The sequence below is a fragment of the Amblyraja radiata genome, chromosome 2 (assembly GCF_010909765.2).
Source record: "Amblyraja radiata isolate CabotCenter1 chromosome 2, sAmbRad1.1.pri, whole genome shotgun sequence".
NCBI lineage: Eukaryota > Metazoa > Chordata > Chondrichthyes > Rajiformes > Rajidae > Amblyraja > Amblyraja radiata.
The window spans coordinates 63669166-63687316 of NC_045957.1; the positions used below are offsets into that span (position 1 = coordinate 63669166).

The following is an 18151-nucleotide window of genomic DNA, read 5'->3' on the forward strand; positions in this document are numbered from 1 at the left end:
CTTATCATATTGTTTACAGTGTACTATGTTTACAGATTCTGTTGTGCTGCTGAAAGTAAGAATTTAATTGTTCTATCTGGGACAAGCTAGATGCAGGAAATTGTTCTACATGACAATAAAACACTCTTGTTAGATGCAAGGGGATCTTATAGAAACATATAAATGAATAAAAGGACTGAACAAGCTAGATACAGGAAAAATGTTCCCAATGTTGGGCGAGTCCAGAACCAGGGGCCACAGTCTTCGAACAAATGGGAGGCCATTTAAGACTGAGGTGAGAGAAAAACTTTTTCACCCAGAGAGTTGTGAATTTGTGGAATTCCCTGCCACAGAGAGCAGTGGAGGCCAAATCACTGGGTAGATTTAAGAGAGAGTTAGATAGATCTCTAGGGGCTAGTGGAAACAAGGGATATGGGGAGAAGGCAGGCACGGGTTATCGATTGGGGCTGATCAGCCATGATCACAATGAATGGCGGTGCTGGCTCGAAGGGCCAAATGGCCTCCTCCTGCACCTATTTTCTATGTTTCTAGAACACTCATCCAGCAATCCTCGAGCCCACCAGCTCATCCCGTAGTCAATTCATCAGCTTTTCCATAAGAACTTCCATCAGTTCTTCCAAAAGAATGACAATCAGACAATCTCGATAACCCTCAGCCCATCAAGCAGCCCCTTAATTCACCCAGAAGTCTGAACTATTGAATGCTCACTGCATCTCTTTCCATGTCGGCAAGTTAATATCCAGCTGCATGAACCATGTGAAAAGGGAATAAATAGATGCATGTGGTGCAGTGATTTGTGCAACACTATAGGCCTGGAGACCAAGAGGAGTTCACCATTGAACGGAGTTTGAACGGGGGGGCTTGAGGCCCCCGACCGAGGAAGAACAAAAGGAAGGGACTTGAACTTTATTTCGCCTTCCATCACAGTGAGGAATGTGTAGGAGTCACTGTGGTGAATGTCCGTATTAAAATGTGTTTTTGAGTGCTGTTGCTTTTAATTGTATGACTGACCTGGCCAATGAAATTCCTCGTATGTTGCAAAACATGGCAAATAAAATCTGATTATGATTCTGAAAAGCCTTTCCCTTCCATACTCTTTCCTCTCTGATCTTTTTGCAATTGCCTGCCTTTCTGTACTTGTTGCAAGAGATTGTCGTGGCATCCAGCATCCTCGGAGAATGTAGAATTAAAGGCAGGCAATGCCAGTTTTAAAGATGGTTATTTGCCTCAAGATTGGATTATTGTATCTCCAGAACCTCCCCAGAGGCTCTGGGAGACACAAGGTTCAAGAGGGAACACAAAAAGCCTAATTAGGAAGAATATTAAGAGTAAGATTTTCAATTAAAATACTGTAATTGATGGAACCTTGCCTTTAAATTTGTTCTTGGATGAAACCCTGATGGTTCTCACATTGTCTCTTTAAATTTACTCTCCTTTTCACACTTGCATTAAAACACACAGCCACCGCCATTCACAGTGATACTGCCCGGCAGTCTCATAATTACAGTCAACACAGCCACCTTGACAGCCACACAAAATGATGTAAATAAAAATTGTTTTCCTTGTTTAAGAAGTTCAATTTACAATTATTTGAAATTGTGGGGGTTGGTACAAAATACTGCTGACCCACAAATGTGTTGCTATGAGACATTCACATTTAAAAAATCCATGTCTCAAAAAAAGCAAGAAGGTGCCCATGTTATTTGACCAACTTATCAGATGAATTTAAATATGTAGGTATGTATGCATTAGTTTTGCTCCTAATTCCCTTTTCCAAATCATTAATATATATGGTAAACAGTTGCGGCCCAACACCAAGCCTTGCGGCAAAAAAATCCAGAAGATTAGTCAAACATGATTTCCCTTTCATAAATCCATGTTGACTTGGACTAATTATTTTACTGCTATCCAAATGCCCCATTATTACATCTTTAATAATTGACTCCAGCATCTTTCACACCACCAAAGTCGGGCTAACTGGTCTGTAATTCCCCGTTTTCTCTCACGCTCCTTTCTTGAAAAGTGGGATAGCATTAGCTATCCTCCAATCCACAGGAACTGATTGTAAATCTATTGATTGTTGGAAAATGATCATGTGTATAAATATATATGTATGTGTATATATGCATGTATGTGTATATATGCATGTATATGTATATGTGTGTATATATGTATGTATATATATGTTTATATATGTGTGTATGTATGCATATAAATGTATCCATATGTATGTGTGCATTTGTTTGTGTATACGTGTGTATGTATGTATGTGTGTATACGTGTATAAATATATATTTATATGCATATATTTATTATTACTATATAATTATATATATAATTGCCTTTATGGTTTATGCACATCATCTTACAAGACAAATGAATTAATAGTGATTGTTACATATGCTACATATTCATTGTAGCAGTCCCAACCTCCTGCACTACTTTGTATCAGGCACACTCACCACACACACACACACTGTGATTAGGTATGTAAGCACTTTCAGTATCACTACGCCACACAGACAAAGGAGCTGAATAAAGGAGTAAATTAAGGCAACTGAAACAACCTGAATTGTGTCGTTATTATCAGGATATCAAACCCGAAGACACAACATGGTGGCAGCGGTGACTTTCGAGTAAAAAACCGCGCTATTGTGAATCGCTATTGTGAATTAGGAACAGCGGCTGCAGAGAAATTGATTTTTTTTTGTGCACCCGCCTAACAACACAAGATGGCGGCCTCCACAGCAGCAATGAGCCTCCACCCTATGATGAACTGGGACGCCGATGATGTGTTGGAGGCGTTCAAGAAATTCAAACAAAAGAGCCAGCTGGCATTCAAAAGCTTCCTGAAAGGAACTGCAGATGAAGAGAAGGTCAGTTATATTTTACTATGGCTCGGGGAAAAGGGTCTAGACATTTTTAACAGTTGGAGCTTAACAGAGCCCGACTGCAATAATCCGGGAATAGTCCTTGAAAGGTTTGCGAACCATATGGAGCCCAAATCAAACCACAGAATCCATCGGTATGAGTTCCAAGGGCTAAGACAAGACCCACAAGAAACAACCGACACTTTCCTGTCGAGACTAAGGAACGTGGCCAAGAAATGCAGATTTGGTGATGAAGATGACAGAATTGTCGACCAGCTAATATGGGGGTGCGCCCACCAAGAGGTCCAAAAGTCCCTAATAGGGAAAGACACCCTCAACCTAAAAGACGCCGTAGATGCTGCCAGAGCTTTCGAAGCCACAAGGAAACAAATGTCCTCCCTCTGCCTTCAAGTTGGCTCATCTCAGAGCAGCACCAGAGTGAATATAGACGCTCTCTCAAAACGTGACCCTGGCTCCACCTTAAAGGCTCCAAAGCAGACATTTTCTAGGCATGCAAACAAACAAGCAAGCCAAAGAAGCTGCTGGAACTGCGGTACAGAGCATGCATTTGATGATCGCAGGGAGTGCCCAGCATACGGGACTACCTGCAACTCCTGTGGGAGGCCTAACCACTGGAAGAAAAGGTGTAGGTCAACAAAATCATACAGCACCAAGCCAAAGCAGCAATGGTCAAAGAACGATAGAAATACGAGAAGGAAACAAATACACGCACACGTCCAACAGGAAGAGGAGATAACCTCAGATACCTCTGAGGAAGAATTCCTTTCCGTTGGGACCATTGACGTCCACGAAATGGGAAACAACAAACCACATAGCAACAGAGAAGAAGCATATACTATAATACAACTACAGAAAAAAGTGGGAAAGAAAAGAACAACGATTAATCTAAGGCTCAAAATTGATACTGGAGCCCAGAGCAATATCTTACCAGTCAATCTTTACGGAAAGATATTCCCTGAACACATGACAAAAGATGGCAGCGTCAGGAAAGGAATCCTTAGAAGTAGCGATGTAGTCCTAGCTGCATACGGAGGTTCCATAATCCCACAGCTAGGCAAAACAATCATAGCAGGAACATACAAAGGGAAAGAAGTGAAATGCCCCTTCTACATCACTAAATCGAAAGGACCTGCTATTCTCGGCCTGGACACGTGCCAAAGACTGAAGATTGTGTCAATCAACCATGAAATCAAGACAAACTCCTGCAGAATTGACAGAAACATACCCATCAAAAACCGGCCGCCCATCAGGAACAAAGAAGAATTGATGGACATGTACCCAGAGTGTTTTGACGATACCGTTGGTTGTTTTGAGGAATACGAATACCATATCACAGTAGACCCCAGTGTGAAACCAGTGATCCACCCACCCCGCCGTGTTCCCCTTGAACTGAAAGAGAGGCTAAGGGAACAACTAAACGAAATGGAAGAAAAGGGCATCATCACAGCAATAACTAAACCAACTGATTAGGTAAATTCAATTGTTATCAAAGAAAAGCCAAACGGAAAACTAAGGATATGCCTTGATCCCAGGGATCTGAACAATGCATTGAAGCGCGACCATTATCCAACTCCAACCCTTGAAGAGATCACACCAGCACTGGCCGGTTCCAAGGTGTTCAGCAAGCTGGATGCTAGCAATGGATATTGGAACATCAAAATAGACCGGAAGTCATCAATGCTCACCACTTTCAACACGCCATTTGGCAGATTCAGATTCAACAGGCTCCCATTCGGGCTGAAGGTGAGTCAAGATGTCTTCCAGCGGAAAATAGATGAAACATACAAAGGCTGTAAAGGGGCAATCGGGATAGCAGATGATATCCAAGTATACGGCAGAGATGAAAACACGCATGATTACAACCTCCATGAGGCTATGGAAAAAACTCGAAGAGCCGGCATAAAGCTCAATGCAGACAAATGCATAATCAAAGAAAGAGAGTGCAAATTCTTTGGACTGATTTACTCTGCAGAAGGAGTGAAACCGGACCCTACAAAAGTGGATGCTATCAACCACATGGAGGAACCCAAAGACAAGAAACAGCTAAGAAGTTTCCTAGGGCTCATACAATACATGGGAGTCTTCATACCTAAGCTTGCTAATCACACAGCAAATCTCCGTGAATTGATGAAAGACGACGCTGAATTTGATTGGTGTGCTTCACATAGCCAAGATTTTGGGAAATTAAAACAACTCATCAGCAAAGAAACGATCCTGCAGTACTATGACAGACAGAAACCTGTAACACTCCAAGTTGATGCCTCCATGAGAGGAGTTGGAGCAGTACTGATACAAAATGGCCGACCTATTGCGTATGCATCCAAAGCACTCACTCCTACAGAATCAAGGTACGCAAACATAGAGAGAGAACTCTTAGCAGTAGTCTATGGCTGCGAGAAATTTCACACTTACCTATATGGAAGGTATTTCGACATCGAAACAGACCACCGCCCTCTAGAACAAATCGAAAAAAAAAAACCTCACCAAAGCACCAGCCAGACTACAGAGACTATTACTGAGGCTACAGAGCTACGACTACAACATCAGATACAAGCCAGGAAAAGACCTGCTGCTAGCTGACGCCCTATCCAGACTATCAACACATGACAAACAAGAGATGGAAGGGCTGAGCATAAAGATCCACCACATTGTGAGTGTGACAAGCGTGAAGCTGGAACAGATCAAAGAGGAAACAGCCAGAGATGAAGAACTCCAGCTCCTCACCCAAATGGTAATACAGGGGTGGCCAGAAAAGAGACAACAAGTTCAGCCTATCCTCCGCGAATACTGGACCATCCGTGATGATATTTCGGTAGAGAATGGAGTCCTGATGGCCGGATCACGAATCATCATACCAAAGTCCATGAAAAAAGAAATCCTCGAAAAGATCCACCAGGGACACTTAGGAATGGAAAAGTGCAGACTCCGTGCTAAATCCGCTGTGTACTGGATAGGCATGTACAAGGACATTGAAAAGCTGGTATCTACATGCCACATATGCCAAAAATACAGGAATTCACAACAGAAGGAGGAAATGACACCCAGTGATATCCCAAGCCGGCCATGGCAAACCATCGGAGCAGACCTGTTCACAGAGAACCAGCAATGGTATTTGATTATGGCCTGCTACTACTCCAAATTCCCATTTGTGAGAAACATAAAGGACTTGAAAGCTAAAACAATTGTGTCAATTGTTAGAGGGTTGTTTGCAGAGCAAGGAATACCTGAGCAGATCGTATGTGACAATGGAACCCAATTCACATCTCGGGAATTCAGAGAGCTGGCCACCGAATACGGGTTCAAAATCACAACATCTTCACCACATTACCCAAAGGGCCATGGGTTTATTGAAAGGCAAGTACAGACAGCCAAGAAAACACTAATAAAATGCCGAGAGGCAAAGGAGGATCCAAACCTGGCACTTTTATCCTTACGGGCAACTCCACTAAAGGCTGACATGAAGTCTCCTGCAGAAATGCTAAATGGCAGGAAATACAAAACCACCCTGCCAAGCAAAATCCAACCCCCTATCGACCAAGAAGAAACAAGGGCAAAATTGGCAGCTGCCCAGGAGGAGGGGCTGAAACAATACAACAAAAAATGCACAGTACTTGCCTGAACTATTTCAAGGCCAAAACGTACATACTCAGGATCCAACAACAAAGAAATGGACCCCAGCACAAATCACCAGCAGGGCTGGAACCCCAAAATCATATATCATAGAGACAGAACCGGGCAGGCAGTTGAGACGAAACAGAATTCACATCCGCCCGACACCTGAAATGTCAACACCTGCAACTTCAAAGACAACACCAGCAACTCCTAGGACACCACCCACAGCAGCAGCAACACCTGCCATTGATGACAACACATTCTCACAAACTGCTACCAGTGAGTCATATAGTCAACCAGCACCAACCAATGGCCAGGAAACAACTCAACAAGTTACCAATACATCGAGTGCAACACTGCAGGCAACAACCAGATCTACTAGATCCAGGAGCAACATCTTACCCCCAGCGCGTTATCGCTAGCACTGGAAGGGACAAGTCACGCCAAGACATGACTCTTGACTGGCTACGCACTACCTGAAAGAAAACAAGCTGCCATTATATATTTTGTTGTGTAGTATAGTAGAAAGCAGAATGCCATGAATGTGGGCAGAATAATCCCACGGTATCTGCTACAGGATTGCCACCCTCGCTCTGGCAATCCTCTAGTGTCACTAATTTTTGTTCCTTTCTTTTGAGAAGGGGGGATGTTACATATGCTACATATTCATTGTAGCAGTCCCAACCTCCTGCACTACTTTGTATCAGGCACACTCACCACACACACACACACTGTGATTAGGTATGTAAGCACTTTCAGTATCTCTACGCCACACAGACAAAGGAGCTGAATAAAGGAGTAAATTAAGGCAACTGAAACAACCTGAATTGTGTCGTTATTATCAGGATATCAAACCCGAAGACACAACAGTGATTATTTAAATCAAAGTTGCTTCTGATCCATGAGAATAAACTTTATTATCTCTAACTTGCCTCTCACACACAGACACATTCATATAAATATATAAAATATATATACGTTAAATTTAATTTTGTGCAGTGTTTGTTAAAGGGAAACTGCACAATACAATGCAAGGGAAACTACGTAAAGGAGGGGGCTGTTCCCGCTACAAGATACTCGAGGATCTTTGCTTTGGATCAAAGATTATAGAGGAGCTCTATAATCTTTGCTTTGGATCACAGCGGGTGGCATAAGCGTGGCGCTTAAAGAAATGGCGGCCGTGACGTTCCGTCACGTACTACACGTCAGTCCATTGGATTTCGGAGGAGTGGTCTATCTTGCTCCTCTATGATCTTTGGGCACAAGCAGGACGTGGTGTGGTGGGCACAAGCAGGGGGTGGTGTAGTGGACACATACAGGAGGTGGTGTAGTGGGCACAAGCAGGAGGTGGTGTAGTGGACACGAGCAGGTGGTGTGATGGACACATACAGGAGGTGGTGTAATGGGCACAAGCAGGAGGTGGTGTGGTGGACACGAGCAGGAGGTGGTGTGATGGACACGAGCAGGAGGTGGTGTTGGAGGTGGTGTAATGGGCACAAGCAGGAGGTGGTGTAGTGGACACAAGCAGCAGGTGGTGTAGTGGACACAAGCAGCAGGTGGTGTAGTGGACACATGCAGGACGTGGTGTAGTGGACACATGCAGGGGGTGGTGTAGTGGACACGAGCAGGAGGTGGTGTTGGAGGTGGTGTAATGGGCACAAGCAGGAGGTGGTGTGATGGGCACAAGCAGGACGTGGTGTAGTGGACACAAGCAGCCGGAGTGCAGCTCCCGCCGCCGTCGATTATTGAGTGTGTGGCCGCGCCTCATTGTCCTGGCCGCCGTCATCCCAACATTGGCCAATGCCAGGTGCGGGGCGGCTCCCGTTTCCTTGCTAGAGGCGGGCGGGCCGCGGCCGCGGTGTTTCCCATCCGCCAGAGTCTCCCCTTCAGGTGAATCCTTCTGACATTTACTCTCGCAAACCTAGCCCGAACTCTCGCCATGGCGACCGCTGGGATGGCGTCCGAAGACCCGTTCCACTATTACCGAGAGGTTGAGGGGTTCCGGACCCTGCCTCCCACCTTCCAGTCCAGTGACCAGATCACGCCGATGCAGACTCCCCAGCGACCCACTGTGTCTGCCGCCAGGTGAGATGAGGCTGCTCCCGGTCCACATCTAGCAGTGGGAAGGGAAATGTGGGATGCGGTCAGCCGCCCCTCACTGCTAATAACCAATAACCAGTCGTTGCAAAACGATGTCTGTTTTGTCAACACAATATATACCTTCTCTCGTAGAGAAAACGTGCTCCACAATGCCCCGTGGAGCGGGATCTGGAAACGATGGTAAGCTTATCACTTACCAGTTAGAAGTTAGGGGATAGTTAGAAGTGGCCCAAAATCAGTACAAGCGGTTGGCACATGACAATTGAACAAAACTCAAAGTGCTGGAGCAATTTGGCGGGTCAGGGAATGGATGGTCTCGGGTTTTGTGCAATAGCCATGTTCTATAGACATTTACCATTGTAGTGAAGAAGGGGAGAGGAAGGATTTGAGGAAGGATTTCCAGAGTAGCTGTTTCCTTCTGCCATTTGGTCTATCGAATCCACGCCCACTCGCGGTGACTCTTTCCCAGTCCTTCAATTTGTGACCTTTCTGTTCGCATCCCATCAGTTCCACGCAGATTCTACAACCCACCCATTCAAGAGCAATTTGCAGTGGTCAACTCTGGCTATCAACCTGCACGTCTTTGGGTATAGGGGGGTTGCACGTAAGGTCACTGGGTCATAGGGCATGACGCACGGAGCCACTCAATCCATCTGGAAGACATCGCAGCTTCCGGTATATGTTGTTAATACACGAAACGCGTACTTTCCTACCTGTTAAAAACCGCCAAATTGTTGAATTTTTGCGCTGTAAAAAATTGTGGAAGTCGCGTTAAGGGTGAGAGACATGTACCCAACTTCAGAATTCCCAAAATGAAGCGAAATGAAGGTAAAGAGAAGCGAGAGTTGAAGGGACAACAACAGCTAAAGTGCTTGGCGAACATTGGCCGTGCAGATATCGAGATTGAAAATATTGGGAATGGTCGCGTTTGCTTGCTGCATTTCACAAACAGTAAGGCATTATTTGTGTTTTTTCTTGATTCCTTTGGTATCTAAAAAGTCTCAGAAGTGATAAAACTGGCTGTAAATTTTGCTTCAGAGGTGGTTTTCTTTGTATGTAGAAACCCACTTGAGAACCATGGGGGATTTTAAAGCCAGATTTATCACTTCTGAAACTTTTTAGATGCCAAAGGAATCAAGAAGAAACACAAATAATGCCTTACTGTTGATGAAATGCAGTGAGCAAACGGCCAATGTTCGCCAAACACTTTGGCTGTTGTTGTCCCTTCAGCTCTCGCTTCTATCTACTGTAATTTCTCCTCTAAAGTGTTGAGCAACCAGGAGAACATGTAGGTTTAGGCAGACTGAACCCCAAGTACCTAGGTGTAAATATCAACATCAATTTGTTCAGGTCCAACTACATTGACACCATGACCAAAAAAGCACACAAATCCATCTGCTTCCTCAGAAGGCCATCAACATTCAACATGTTTCCAACAACTTTTACCAATTTCCACTAGATGCGCAATATAAAGCCTTTCACCTGGATGCACCACAAATTGCAAAGACAACTGCTCTAGCCAAAACGGCAAGATGTTGTGGACATTTCCCAGTCCATCGCACAACCATTCTTTGTCCCATCCACCTCATCAATTAACACTGCCTCAGGAAAACAGCCAACATAATCAAAGAGCACTCACACCCTAGTGAGGCTTTAGATGGTTACTCCTCAATGGCTATACCATCAGATGAACCTTCCAGTTGGCTTTCTCATTTGGTCTACAGGTTTTGATGAGGAAACTCTTGATCAAGTTGTATAGGAAGTAAGTGAATGAACTGGAAGCATATCATCTTTTACACTTAATTGCAGGTACTTGAGCTCAATCCAGCAGTGGTAATAGTATCCTTTGGCATTACTGTTGAATCTTTGGGCCATGAACCCAGCTTTATGGGCCAAGGATCCACAGAAAAATGAAATTATTTTGCCAGAAGTTGGCACTCTTAATCTCAGACTTGAGACGTGGACTTCTGCGGTGAAGATTCAGAGAGGCACTCAACTACAGACTGGTCATTAATATTGTAAAGAGCATCCTTACACCAGACTGAGAATGTACTGAACACCATGCCTTATTGGGGACATCTTCAACCGTGGTTGAGTGCAGTCACTATGTCCTCATCTGAAGGATACGAGTGAACTAGTGAGGTGGTATTTACAACAATGCAACAGGTTTATGAAACAGTTAGCTAATACTATTTTTTACTTTCAACACTGAATCTACTCTCTCTGGGTTATTTACTTTGATAACCTGCCCAGTAATACAACTCAACAACAGAATGCTTGAAAAAATGCAGAAACAAAATATTGAATGTTCAACATCCAATCAGATCTATCGAGATTCCCAAGCAAAATAAAGTGATAGAGGAACTCGACAGAGTAGGCAGCAACTGTGGAGGAAATGGACAGATAAGGTTTCAGATCTAAACCCTTTTACAGACTGTGGAAAGAACTGCAGATGATGGCATAAATCGAAGGTAGACACAAATATGCTGGAACAACTCAATAGAACAGGCAGCATCTCTGGAACATCTCATTCCTTCACTCCAGAAATGCTGCCTGGCCCTCTGAGTTACTCCAGCATTTTGTGTCTCCTTTTTCCACTGACTGACTGGAGTAAGGATGAAACTTGCGTAAGGAAAGGGAGGCTGGAACTAATGCTGGGAAGTGATGGGTGGATACAGTTCAGGGAGGGACCTAATGGCAGATGGGTGGAGCAAATGACAAAGACAACAGGTAAAAAGGAGATAGAAAGAGGAGGAGTGAAATCTAAAGCCAGAGGAAGTGATATAGGTGGAAGGGCATGGAGGAGAGGGGGGTGTAAAAGGCAAATGTGGGATTTGGGGATGGAAAATTGGTGCATCAAGAAGGGGAAAGAAGCACCGTGGCTGTGTTGGTGGGAGAAATGTGTATGGGGTGGGAAGGGGGCTAGGGGCTGTATTACTTGAAATTGAAAATTCAGTGGGGTGTTAGCTACCCAAGGTAGCCACCCATATGTGATGCTGTTCTTCCAGTTTGCACGTGGCCTCACTCTGACAATTGAGGATGTTGAGGACGAAATAGTCGGTATGGGAATAGGAAGAGGAGTTAAAAATGTTTACCAACTTTGAACTCCAGCAGGCATTGATGGACCGCGAGCAAAAGTGGTTGGCAAAACAGTCGCCTAGTCTTGCCGATGTAAAGGAAGCAACACCAGGAGCCATCATTTTATTCTGTCACGCAGATTCAATAGTCCCTTATTATTATGTTTATTGATTTCAGGATAGTGTTAACAAGAGATATTTTAGTGTTTAAGAAGGAACTGCAGATGCTGGAAAATCGAAGGTACACAAAAATGCTGGAGAAACTCAGCGGGTGCAGCAGCATCTATGGAGCGAAGGAGATAGGCAACGTTTCAGGCCGAAACCCTTCTTCAGACTGATAGGTGGTGGCGGGGAGAAGAAAGGAGGAGGAGGAGCCCGAGGGCTGAGGTAGGAAGGGGAGGAGACAGCAATGGTTAACAGAATTGTGAGAAATCAATTCCACCAGGATGCAGACTCCCCAATGAGGTGCTGTTCCTCCAATTTCCAGTGTTGCTCACTTTGGCCGTGGAGGAGGCCCAGGACAGAGAGGTCGGATATGGAATTGGAGGGGGTTGAAGTGCTGAGCCACTGGGAGGTCAGGTTGGTTATTGCGGACCGAGCGGAGGTGTTCAGCGAAACGATCGCCAAGCTCATGCTTGGTCTCACCGATATAGATCAGCTGACATCTAGAGCAGCGGATGCAATAGAAGAGGTTGGAGGAGGTGCAGGTGAAGTATTGTTTATCTACCATTATGTCAAATGTTTTGTTTTTTCTTTGCACCATGGTAACCTGTGGAGAAAGGTAATCCAGATGAATGAATGATTCATGAATAGCATAAAAGATTTTGCCATCTAATGGGATTAAAGTTAATACCTATTGTACTGGGGACAATTAATATAGTCAAGCAGAGGCTGAGTGAATAGACTGCAGGGATGAAATGCCAGTTGTTCAATTGAATGTTTAACTTTATATTCATCTTGATTAAGAACTAAAATCCAGCATATAAATTATGCAATTTCACAAGTTATAGTAGAATTAGGCCATTCGGCCCATCGAGTGTACTCCGCCATTCAACAATGGCTGATCTCTGCCTCCTAATCCCATTTTCCTGCCTTCTCCCCATAACCCTTGACACTCGTTCTAATCAAGTATTTGTCTCTCTCTGCCAAAAATATCCACTGACTTGGCTTCTACAGCCCTCTGGCAATGAGTCCCTCAGACTAAGATGTTCCTCCTCACCTCCTTTCTAAAAGAGTACCCTTAAATCCTGAGACCTCTGGTCCTAGACTCCCACCATCCTTTCCACATCCACTCTATCTGTGCCTTTCATTATTTTGTAAGTTTCAATGAGGTCCCCCCCCTCAACCTTCTAAACTCCAGCGAGTAGAAGCCCAGTCAAACACTCATCATATGCTAACCCACTCATTCCTGGAATCATTCTTGTAAACCACCTCTGGACCCTCTCCAGAGCCAGCATACCCTTCCTCAGATATGGGGCCCAAATTTGCTCACGGTACTAACTTCTGACACCCGAGTTATTTATCTTGTGGTTCATAATTTTACAAATTGCATGCATATATTTTTGAAGAACATGGGCGTTTAGTGGAGTTCAGTGCAAAGTAATTTTAATAACATGAACTTTGAAGAAGGGTGTTGTCCACACCTACCTAATGCACCTTACCCTGCAGCATCCCCCCAACTTAACCTTCTACTTCATCACAGAGCACACATGAATACCTTGGGTAACAAATCAGACTGCTTCATGCAATGTAGATGTTAGATTCTGGGGATCATCTGAACCTATGCATGACTGCAAACAATGGGTCAAGTTGGGAAAAGGGGAAGTACAATTGGATCTGGGGGTCCTTGTTCATCAGTCTATGAACGTAAGTATGCAGGTACAGCAGGTAGTGAAGAAAGTGAATGGCATGTTGGCCTTTATAACAAGGGGAATCGAATATAGCAGCAAAGAGGTCCTGCAGTTGTACAGAGTCCTAGTGAGCCCACACCTGGAGTATTGTGTGCAGTTTTGGTCCCCTAATTTGAGGAAGGACATTCTTGCTATTGAGGGAGTGCAGCATAGGTTTACAAGGTTAATTCCCGGGATGGCGGGACTGTCATATGCTAAGAGAATGGAGCAGCTGGGCTTGTACACTCTGGACTTTACAAGGATGAGAGGTGTTCTCATTGAAACATAGACATAGAAAATAGGTGCAGGAGTAGGCCATTCGGCCCTTCGAGCCTGCACTGCCATTCAATATGATCATGGCTGATCATCCAACCCAGTATCCTGTACCTGCCTTCTCTCCATACCCCCTGATCCCTTTAGCCACAAGGACCACATCTAACTCCCTCTTAAATATAGCCAATGAACTGGCTACCTTCTGTGGCAGAGAGTTCGAGATTCACCACTCTCTGTGTGAAAAATGTTTTTCTCATCTCGGTCCTAAAAGATTTCCCCCTTATCCTTAAACTGTGACCCCTTGTTCTGGACTTCCCCAACATTGGGAACAATCTTCCTGCATCTAGCCTGTCCAACCCCTTAAGAATTTTGTAAGTTTCTATAAGATCCCCCCTCAATCTTCTAAATTCTAGCGAGTACAAGCCGAGTCTATCCAGTCTTTCTTCATATGAAAGTCCTGACATCCCAGGAATAAGTCTGGTGAACCTTCTCTGTACTCCCTCTATGGCAAGAATGTCTTTCCTCAGATTAGGAGACAAAAACTGTACGCAATAGGGAGGTTTCATGGCAGTCGGGTCACGACCCATGACCCGTACTGTTGCTACGCTACTCCAAATGGATTACACGCGATGTACTGCAGGTAGGCACTTACCATTGTTTCCAGCGTAGCGGGCCCGTTAAAACCCGCCGAAATTGTCAATTTTTGCGCTGCAAATAATTATGGAAATCGGGATAAGCGTGTGAGACATTTATCCTACTTCAGAATTCCAAAAGTGAGGAGAAATGACGGTAGATAGAAGTGAGAGCTGAAGGGACAACAACAGACAGACTGCTTAGCGAACATTGGCCGTTTGCTCACTGCATTTCATCAACTAAGGCATTATTTGTGTTTTTTCTTGATTTCCTTGGCATCTAAAAAGTTTCAGAAGTGATCAATCTGGCTAAATTTTTTAAATCGCCCATGGTTCTCAAGTGTGTTTTTACATACAAGATGAAAACGCATCTGAAGAAAGATTTACAGCCAGATTGATCACTTCTGAGACTTTTTAGATACCAAAGGAATCAAGAAAAAACACAAATAATGCCTTACTGTTGATGAAATGCAGTGAGCAAACACAATAATTCTATAATAATAAGCTGGACTACACGTCTTCCCACCCTGCCCCCTGTAAAGACTCCATCCCCTACTCCCAATTCCTCCGCCTACGCCGCATCTGCTCCCAGGATGAGACGTTCCACACCAGGGCATCGGAAATGTCCTCGTTCTTCACGGAACGGGGATTCCCCTCCGCCACCATAGATGAGGCTCGCACCAGGGTCTTATCCATACCCCGCAACACTGCTCTCTCTCCCCATCCCTGCACTCGCAACAAGGGCAGAGTCCCCCTAGTCCTCACCTTTCACCCCACCAACCGGCAAATACAACTCGTAATCCTCCGCCATTTCCGCCACCTCCAACGTGACCCCACCACTCGCCACATCTTCCCATCTCCCCCTATGTCTGCCTTCCGCAAAGACCGCTCCCTCCGCAACTCCCTTGTCAATTCTTCCCTTCCCTCCCGTACCACCCCCTCCCCGGGCACTTTCCGTTGCAACTGCAAGAAATGCAACACCTGTCCCTTCACCTCCTCCCTCGACTCCATTCAAGGACCCAAGCAGTCGTTCCAGGTGCGACAAAGGTTCACCTGCATCTCCTCCAACCTCATCTACTGCATCCGCTGCTCTAGATGTTAGCTGATTTACATCGGGGAGACTAAGCGGAGGTTGGGCGATCGTTTCGCCGAATACCTCCGCTCGGTCCGCAAGAACCTACCTGACCTCCCGGTGGCTCAGCACTTCAACTCCCCCTCCCATTCCCAATCCGACCTCTCTGTCCTGGGTCTCCTCCATTGCCAGAGTGAGCAACAGCGGAAGTTGGAGGAACAGCACCTCATATTCCGCCTGGGTTGTTTGCGTCCCGATGGCATGAACGTTGAATTCTCCCAGTTTTGCTAGCCCTTGCTGTCTCCTTCCCTTCCTTAACCCTCGAGCTGTCTCCTCCCATCCCCCCGCCCTCAGGCTCCTCCTCCTCCCTTTTTCCTTCCTTCCCCCCCCCCCCACCCCCTATCAGTCTGAAGAAGGGTTTCGGCCCGAAACGTCGCCTATTTCCTTCGCTCCATAGATGCTGCTGCACCCGCTGAGTTTCTCCAGCATTTTTGTGTACCTTCGATCTTCCAGCATCTGCAGTTCCTTCTTGAACACAATAATTCCCAATATTTTCAATTATGATATCTGCACAGCCAATGTTTACCAAGCACTTTAGCTGCTGTTGTCCCTTCAGCTCTGCTTCTCTTTACCTTCATTTCGCTTCACTTTTGGAATTCTAAAGTTGGGTACATGTCTCTCACACTTACCCCGACTTCCACAATTTTTTTCAGCATAAAATTCAACATTTTGGCGTTTTTTAACAGGTAGGAAAGTACGCATTTCTTGCATTAATAACATATACCGGAAGTGACGGATGTCCTCCAGATGGATTGAGTGCCTCTGTGTGTCAAGCCCTATGACCCAGTGACCTTATGTGCAACCCCCCTATACTCCAGGTGTGGTCTCACCAAGACCCTGTACAACTGCAGTAGAACCTCCCTGCTCCTATACTCAAATCCTTTTGCTATGAATGCTAACATACCATTCGCTTTCTTCACTGCCTGCTGCACCTGCATGCCTTCTTTCAATGACTGGTGTACCATGACACCCAGGTCTCGTTGCATCGCCCCTTTTCCTAATCGGCCACCATTCAGATAATAACCTACTTTCCTGTTTTTGCCACCAAAGTGGATAACCTCACATTTATCCACATTATACTGCATCTGCCATGCATTTGCCCACTCACCCAGCCTATCAAGTCACCTTGCAGCCTCCTAGCATCCTCCTCACAGCTAACACTGCCCCCCAGCTTCGTGGCATATGCAAACTTGGAGATGTTGCATTCAATTCCCTCGTCCAAATCATTAATATATATTGTAAATAGCTGGGGTCCCAGCACTGAGCCTTGCGGTACCCCACTAGTCACTGCCTGCCATTGTGAAAAGGACCCGTTTACTCTTTGCTTCCTGTCTGCCAGCCAGTTCTCTATCCACATCAATACTGAACCCCCAATACCGTGTGCTTTAAGTTTGTATACTAATCTCTTATGTGGGACCTTGTCGAAAGCCTTCTGAAAGTCCAGATATAACACATCCACTGGTTCTCCCTTATCCACTCTACTAGTTACATCCTCGAAAAATTCTATAAGATTCGTCAGACATGATTTATATGAAACATGAAACATAAAAGATTGTTAAGGGCTTGGACACGCTAGAGGCAGGAAACATGTTCCCGATGTCGGGGGAGTCCAGAAGCAGGGGCCACAGTTTAAGAATAAGGAGTAAGCCATTTAGAACGGAGACGAGGAAACACTTTTTCTCACAGAGAGTGGTGAGTCTGTGGAATTCTCTGCCTCAGAGGGTGGTGGAGGCAGGTTCTCTGGATGCTTTCAAGAGAGAGCTAGATAGGGTTCTTAAAAATAGCAACTGGGAAGAAACTGTCCCTGAATCTGGAGGTATGTGTTTTCACACTTCTGTTCCTCTTGCTTGATGAGAGAGGGGAGAAGAGGGAGTGACCAGGGTGAGGCTCTTCCTTGATTATGCTGGTTGGTGCTGCTGAGGGGTGAAGTGTAGATGGAACTGATGGAAGGAAGGTTGGTTTGCGAGATGGATCTGGGCTACATCCACAACTCTCTGCAATTTCTTCTGGTCTTGGATGGGGCTGTTCCCGAACCATGCTGTGATACATCCCGATAAAATGGTTTCCACAGCATACCTGTCGAAGTTGGTGAGAGTTGTTGGGAACATGTTAAACTTCCTAAGTATTCTAAGGAAGTGGGCTTTCTTGGCTATTGCTTTGATATGGCCGGTCTCAGACTGGTGATATTTATCCCTAGGAAGTTGAAATTTTCAATTATTTCTACTTCAGTGTCGTCAATGTATACCAAAGTCGATCACAATCTTCTTTGCCTTCTGACATTAAAGGAAAGATTGGTGTCAACTGTGTTTATACATATTAAACATAAACTCCGTGTCAAATCCAAGATCACAGATACTTGTTATAAATCAATACGTTTAACCAACTTGGTGATTTGTGCTCATAGTATTTTTCACTTTATATTTCTCTATATTATAATGATTTCCCTTGGCCTTCCAAAATACATCAGCTTGCGTCACTTTGTAAAATTCTATTTGTCTGATGTCCATCCATTCCATCAGATTAACTTTATCCTGTTTAAATCTTT

At 44.9% G+C, this 18151-nt stretch overlaps 1 protein-coding gene across 1 annotated transcript in view; it reads left to right on the plus strand.

The window, feature by feature from the left end:
• Positions 1 to 8331: 8331 nt before the first annotated feature.
• The window catches only part of c2h7orf31 (chromosome 2 C7orf31 homolog), a 48447-nt gene continuing 38627 nt past the window's right edge, over positions 8332 to 18151 (plus strand). Inside the window, exon 1 of the mRNA XM_033047828.1 lies at positions 8332 to 8588. Within this exon, the coding sequence (XP_032903719.1) occupies positions 8443 to 8588 (146 nt within the window). The 5' untranslated portion in view covers positions 8332 to 8442. The remainder of the gene's footprint in view (positions 8589 to 18151) is intronic.